At 42.4% G+C, this 7707-nt stretch overlaps 1 protein-coding gene across 2 annotated transcripts; it reads right to left on the reverse strand.

The window, feature by feature from the left end:
- Window positions 1-1949: 1949 nt before the first annotated feature.
- MTERF1 (mitochondrial transcription termination factor 1) lies at window positions 1950-6190 on the reverse strand. 2 transcript variants are annotated; one of them, XM_015416311.1, is made up of 2 exons: window positions 6007-6190; window positions 1950-3177 (listed from the first exon to the last, which is right to left on the reverse strand). In XM_015416311.1, exon 2 carries the CDS (start codon window positions 3118-3120, stop codon window positions 1978-1980), a length of 1143 nt encoding a protein of 380 aa, XP_015271797.1. In that variant the 5' UTR covers window positions 3121-3177; window positions 6007-6190; the 3' UTR covers window positions 1950-1977. The 2 variants fall into 2 exon arrangements, 1 of the variants encoding a protein (XP_015271797.1); XR_001482653.1 differs by lacking the exon at window positions 1950-3177 and adding an exon at window positions 3458-3650.
- Window positions 6191-7707: the final 1517 nt, after the last annotated feature.

A 7707-nucleotide genomic window follows, 5' to 3' on the forward strand; every position in this document is an offset into this window, starting at 1 on the left:
ATGTCATTAAAGTTTTATCAGCCAAAGAATACACAGGCAGCTTAATGCACTGCAATATCTGGAACTTTCCTCCAAAGGAGAAATACTTCTCCTCTCACAAAAGGGTATTATACAATCTAACCCTCTGCTTTTCTGGCATTAATCTGCACTTATTACAGTCATTCAAATTATTTAGTCATGGGATTGTTGTTGTTGTTCAGTTGCACAGTCGAGTCCGACTCTTCGCAACCCCATGGACCAGATCCCGCCAGGCCTTCCTGTCTTCTGCCATCCTCTGAAGTTTGCTCAAATTCATGTTCGTTGCATCTATGACACTGTCTAACCATCTCATCCTTTGCCGTCCCCGTCTGAGGCCAGGATACATGTAGCAACCAACCCTGAGACAAAAAGCTTTGCATCCCATAATTGCAACAGTAATCCTCATTTTGGGGCCAAATTCTCACAGTACAGGATCTGGCCTATTCAACTGTTTGTCAAGGTATCCCAACTCAAAATACAGAACAAATGGTAGCTCACTTGCTTTTTGTAGCCCTCGCCCACAAAGGCCAGTCCTACCACATCCTTGAGTCTATTACACATCAGCTTGTAATGAAAGGCTCCATACAGATGAATGGATAAAAGTGATGCAGGAGTCAACCTTATTCTTGGAGTATTGTCTCAGTGTGGACCCAGTAGGCAGCTGATGAAGGAAAACAGTGAGGTCTATAGACTTTCTGTTTTCTAAAGGATGCAACACATAAGCATAATACATAACATCAAGTAATAAATATTTTTCTAAATTGCAAGACAGTTTGTATCTTTTCAGTACAATCCTAAACAAACGGTTGTAAGCCCACTAACTTCAGTAGGCTTAGAAGGATCTGTTTAGGATGGATGTTGCAATTTGGGGTTACATGAGCCTGGACCTTCCTGGTTTTCTGTGCTACGTAGGTTTTGCTATAACTGAGTTTGGTTTCTTGGTTCAGAAGTCCCATAAAGCCTTTGCTCTTTTGCTGGCAGTCTAGGCATAAGACCTAAAGCCTTGCCCTGTAGGTGTACCCTTGCCTGAATTCACATTCCACAGCCTACCAAGTGCCAGCCTCCAAAGCCTAAACATATCTGTCTAGGTCTTTTTAACATGACAGCTAATAAAATATATCTGGACTAAAGATCATACTAGCAAAGGCAAGTTTGGTATATTTTTAATTGACTCCTCCTTTGAGTCCTATTGGTTGAAAAGAGAATAAAAAGAAGGCTTTGGGCTTTGTATGAGGCTGTTTGGCCAACATCCCACCTAGGCTTGAGGGAAGTCTTGGTCCACAGTCCAGGAATTTCTTGAGTCCTATTGGTTGAAAAGAGAATAAAAAGAAGGCTTTGGGCTTTGTATGAGGCTGTTTGGCCAACATCCCACCTAGGCTTGAGGGAAGTCTTGGTCCACAGTCCAGGAATTTCTTGTTCTTTCTGAAGTGTACACTACATCAGATATTGGGATTTTTCTATATGCTGTTGAGTATTGATATTAAATACATGCTATGGAGTTTTACTTGTGCATGGTTTTAGAGTTAATAAATACTTCTAGTTTAAGGCAACTGTTCTTGCTGTGTTTCACTCCCTCTGGAGACCTGAGTTCCCTAGCCAGACTCCACCCACCCATAGAAAGGAACCCTAATGGGGTTGGGGATCCCTGGTAGAGGCCAGGACCCCTAAAATTCCCCTACAGTGGGACTAATGTTTACCTGCTGTCACATAACATACAGAAAAACCCACACATAGAAACCCAGCAAGCCAGAAAAAGGAAGTGGCTAAGGAGCATCTATATTTGACAACCACTTTTAAAGCAACAACACTTGGGAATCTATCACTTTTTATTTAGGCAAACCATAACAAATCATTACTTCCAAAAATGTATGGAGATCATTTATCCTTAGCATATTTGTAAGGTCATTTGTCCTTCCCTACCAAATGTCTGGTTTTGCTGTGCCTTTTCTAAGCCAGTCATTATGTACTACGTAACTTTTTCAGTTTAATTTCAAACCGTTGTTGACTCAGTGCAAGAATTCCAATTCCATGATCTGTAAAGCTATAATCTAGTTTCTCCAGCTCCTCGATTCGATGACTCATGGTGCTGATACTTTTGTCTAGCACTAGAGGGCATTTTGCTATTTGCTCGATGTCAATATTTGCCTGTATGAGGAAATCTATTTTATCATTCAGGTTCTGGGAAGAAAGGTACAGAATGCGAAGGTGCTTCAGCACAAACATATCCACTTCCTTTTCAGTGCACCCGTGAGATAACAGTTTCTCTTTCACGTTTGCAAGAGTTTTTTTAAGGTATTCATTAGAGAGATCTAGAACATCACCTCCTTGACCATGAAGCAACATCAGTAATTCCTCATTGTCCAGATTAAAAGATGACTGCAGTAGATTAATATTGGCTTTCACTTGCTTGCGGCTCCGTAAGAAGATGAAAACATTTCTAGATATCAACTGCTTAACAAAGTCATCTGGATTCTCACCTCCTAGAGATAAACAGATTTCACACAAGAGATCTACCATTTGCTTATTGAGCTCCACGCTGTTAGAAAATACTCTCGGAGTTCTGGTAAGCATCTTGCAAAGATCACTGGGCATTAGCCCAATGGAACAAAAAAATGTTATATTTTCCTGCATGTTTTCATTGTTTCCAGAACGAAAAAAGGATTCTGGGGAACGCTGCAGGATGGTTAAAATTTCCACATCAGTCATCAAAATACTTCGCCAAATTTCCCAGCGTTCTCTGAGAGACTGGTGTGAGCGTGTGATGGCACGTGGGTACCGTGAGATAATACTTGCGATAGTTTCTTTGTTAGCTCCTTTGGCCTGCAAAAACTTCTCCAGGCCTTCTTCATTTGTAATCTGCTTCCTCAGAACACCAGGCTGTCTTTGTCTGACCATTCTGACATCCACACCCAAAGCTTCCAGACTGTGCACCAAAATGGTGTTTTCTTTGTCTAATGCGTCATTGGACTTCCCAAGTTTAAGACAAAAAAACCTAGTTGATCCTCCTATGAACACTATCTCTGTAGTCAATTTGATAAGCCAGGACTTCTTCATGCTGGAAAGGAACAGGTGGTTTATGTTCATCAGCCCTCTCACAGCCATTATCAATTAGACTCTGACCAACTCCAAACAGATCTGTACTTCCAATCAGTTCAAGCGCTTTAAGGTAAGAGAGGAAGAGAAAGAGAAGTTATTATGAGCAGCCATACCCACAGCATTTATGAACATTATTTATTGAAAACACTTCTATGCTGCCATTCTACTAAGGGTCCCCAAGGCAGCAGACATTCCAAACATTAAAACAAGCTTTACCACTAGGTAAAATTTCAATCAGTTAAATAAAACATATAAACACATAGACATAGAGACATACAAGCAAAAAGGAGACTTAATAAGAATGACAGAACGACAAACAAAACAAAGACGTCTTCACCTGCTGGTGGAAGACAATGATAGAGGGAACTAGCCAAATCTCCCAGGGGAAGGCGTTCCAAAGGTTTGGCACCATGACAGATAAGATCCTTTCTTGGGTTGCCACCCTTCTAGGTTCAGAAGCAGGCTGTCTGACAATGACTGGAGTAGCTGGGTAGGTTTATATGGCAGTAGGTGGCCCTTAAGGTATTATATTACCTCTAAATAAAATGTATTCATAGTGAGTAAAAAAGGAAGGGTTATTAAACCAAATAAATTTTTAAATACTCTGCTCCCGCCATTCTGATAAATACAAATATGTTATAGCCCACAAACCAACATACTAGCATTTTTCATACTTCAGCATTTCTCGCGCTAGGATCTGGAGTCCTCTGATGTCTGCAAGGGCATTCCAGAGCATCCTGCAAGTGCCTTGTAAAGACTGAGCCCCTCTCCTGCCCATCCAACTAACATGAAACTAGAGCTCTCTCAATATTATAGAAACAGGGGTGGGAACTCTCTACCAATGCTCCCTCTAAGCTGCGGAGTCTTGTAAGCAAAAATCCTACTTTGTGAGCTACTGGCATTAAAGTTGTGAGTGAGCAATTTGGCTACTGCATAAATTAGTTTGCTCCGGAGCCATCCTTCCTGAGGTAAGATAAAAATGTGTGAGCTGGAATCTAAAAAACTGTGTGCTAGCTCCCACTAACTCAGCTTAGAGGGAACACTGCTACCTCTGGGGAAGGAGGTGGAAGCAGCTTCCCCATCTTCATTCCGCCTCCACCACCTGCAGACACCTAGCTTCCACATCACCTCAGAGCACTAGCCAACAAGTGTGCCAATTGACTGCAGGTGCGGTCCTAGGAACTCCATTGGACAAATGGCCCAAAGAGGTACCAAAGAGGTAGCTTCCACATCACCTCAGAGCACTAGCCACCAAGTGGGCCAATTGACTGCAGGTGCAGTCCTAGGAACTCAATAGGACAAATGGCCCAAAGAGGTAGAGTCCTAAAACAGTCATCATCAGTACTTCAGGTGATAAACTGAACCAATGCAAGTGATTTCACCACAGAGATAGACACCATTCTGAGCACATAACAGCACCTTGAATACTAAAAGTTCAGGCTTTGTGTGAAGCTGGTCTTTCCTTGGTCTGACACATCACTGCACCTCCGAATCTCAAGACAAAAGGGGGGGAAAGGCTTATTGATGCTTCTCAATACTATTTCTGCATACAATCTGATCAGCCTGAAATGGTTTAGGAGCTCCTGGAAAAAGAGCTCTGCAAGTTTTGCCAGACCCTCCCCACCCCATTCAGCAAGCCTTTGTCTAAAAGTTATTAACCAAGTAAGATATTTTGGGCCATCTCTGGTACAAAATCCCATGCAATCAAGGCTTCTAATCAAAACACAGAGCAGGGCCTTAGTTGCAGTCCTATAGAACCAGCTCTCTTTCCGAGACCGTGGCTTTTTGTAGGCCACCTACAAGCAACACAAACGTTACACTTTCTTTTAAAGTATACCTGAAGTGGTCCCCACTGTACTGTATTTGAGGAGAACTCAAGGCCTCCACAGGATACATGTAAGAGACCAGAGAGTTTTTTCTGTTTTGGGGGCTCAGCTTCGGAATGCTTCCCCCCTTGAGCCCTGCCTGGTGCCTACCTTTTTTTAGGCATCAGGCCTTCTTCACCCAGGTTTTTTACACCAAAGGGTGGTCTGCTGAAGACCTGAGCCTTGTTTTATTACTACTGTTCTGGGCTGCTCAAGGTTTGTTTTATACTATTTTAGTCCCTACTAGCCTGTTTGGTTTCATATGATTGTTTTAGTTACGAACCACTTTGAGCAGGTCTCTGGAAAGACAGTATACAAACTTTCCAAATGTGTACCATTTCCCCATAGTTATTATTCCAGTTGACTTTATTAAGTTGACCTTCAGTAACAGTTTCAGAGAACCAAAACTGCTTAAATGTGCCCAATGTTTCTTTTTTGTTACTTTTTGAAATCATAAGTTGCCTCTTTTGTTTTAAGTAGAAATTTAAATTAGGACAAGCATTAAATAAATACTGAGGTTGCGTTTTTCCTATACAACTACACCCCACTATCTTTCGAGGAATTCCAAGCAGCATGTGCAAAGTTTTCCTAGTTTGTCTTCACAACATTCTGCGAGATAAAGTAGGCTCAAATCAATGGACTAAGGCAGAACACAAATTTACACCCACGTCTCCCAAAACCCAGTCCAACACCTGTCACCTACAACTCACATTGGGATTATCAACATTTTCATCTTGCAGCTATGCTTTAAAAAATGTTGACTTGCAGACAGGCAGTACCTGGAGATAAGGACAATCTCCAATGTTGTGAGACGTCTCACTTGAACCTGATTTCTGCACATCAAATTGCCGTGAAAGGCCAATGAGGAAGCCTGGACATCTGTCCCTTGGTCATTTGGGAACCTTCCACACACACACACACACGCTATGGACTATAAATCATTCGACATTCACGTACATTTTAAACAAACCAAAGGACAGTTTCCCACTGCACACTCTCCCAAAATGATCTCCATTCAAAAACCAACCTTTAGAAGTGTTTTGGTTCCAAGAAGAAAGCGAGTTTAGGACCTCTCTCGGTTCTCTTCCGCCACCCGCTGCACTTGCCTTCCTCCTTTGCTTTCACTTTCCCAGCCTCATTGCTGAATCACTAATACCCCATCCCTAAAAAGAGTGATATTCTAATCTGATACCGGAGATCTCTAAAGCAGGGGGAACATGATGGGTGGATTACAAAATGAACGTCTCTTAGCAACAAACGCTCCCAGAAAGCTTGCAACATATAAACTTACTATCCCATCCTCATCTAAGGGGTTAAAGTTGAAAGCGGCGCCAACAAGCGCAGGAAAACGGGTCGCCTGCGAAAGAAAAGGTCGCGTTTCCTTTCGGTGCTGCCCTCTAGCACAGAGGACAGCCCCTTGCATTTCTTTCAGGAATAAAAAGACCACTAGATGGCGGCATTAGATAACCCAATTCAACCTTTTCTTTTTTGCTGAGATGTTTTGTCCACTGTCGTGAATACGACGAAAAGCCGACGCGTGCCCTTGTGATCTGATATTAAAATCTGTACAGCGTTGCACGTCTCAAGATTACCCTTCTAAGGGAGATGCAAGAAGCGGCTTTTGTTCTTTTTATATACTTTATTATCTCCGTGCAGAAGAATTGTGTGGAAAATTTGGAGGCAAGAAGGAGCAACAGGCCATACAATTGAATACTTCATGGCAAACTGTTTTTCGATATGTTGTGCTGTAAATATCAGGTGTTGGAGGCACTTCTAATTAATTGCCTTGCATTGTGAGAAGTCCAGAGGGGTAGCCCTGTGAGTCTGTAGTAGCAACTGAAGCCTAGTCATAACAACATAAGAAAATCCAATGTTGGATCAGGCCAATGGCCCATCTAGTCCAACACTGTCACACAGTGGCCAAAAATACCAGGTGCCATCAGGAGGTCCAGCAGTGGGGCCAGGACACTAGAAGCCCTCCCACTGTTGCCCCCCCCCCCAAGCACCAAGAATACAGTGCATCACTTGCCCCAGACCGAGAGTTCCTATCTATACCTTGTGGCTCATAGCCACTGATGGACTTCTGTTCCATATGCTTATCTAATTCCCTCTTGAAGCTGTCCATGCTTGTAGCTGCCGCCACCTCCTGTGGCAGTGAATTCCAAGTGTTAATCACTCTTTGGGTGAAGAAGTACTTCCTTTTATCCGTTCTAACCTGACTGCTCAGCAATTTCACTGAGTGCCCATGAGTTCTTGTATTATGAGAAAGGAAGAAAAGTACTTTTTTCTCTACATGCTCTATCCCACGCATAGTCTTATAAACCTCAATCATGTCACCCCTCTGCTGTCATTTCTCCAAGCTAAAGAGCCCTAAGCGCTTTAACCTTTCTTCATAGGGAAAGTGTTCCAACCCTTTTATCATTCTAGTTGCCCTTTTCTGCACTTTTCCCAATGCTATAATATCCCAGTTTGTCCATGCTTGTGTGCTAGGTAAGGGTAAACTGAAATGCTTACTAAAGTTTTATTGTGATGTGACATTTTTATGAACTAAAGACCACTTCATCAGATGAAATAAGTGTATCCTATATCAGGAGACCTATATATCTGTGTATGTAACAAAATTAGACAGCTGGCTGTAGAGAGTAATACTGAGGGGCACAAGCTGTGCAAATAGACTAGATGAGTAGGGCATTTTTGGCAGACGGCTTGTTGGTAAAGAGGGAAGAAA

This window comes from Gekko japonicus, unplaced genomic scaffold, assembly GCF_001447785.1.
Source record: "Gekko japonicus isolate JY-2015 unplaced genomic scaffold, Gekko_japonicus_V1.1 scaffold721, whole genome shotgun sequence".
NCBI lineage: Eukaryota > Metazoa > Chordata > Lepidosauria > Squamata > Gekkonidae > Gekko > Gekko japonicus.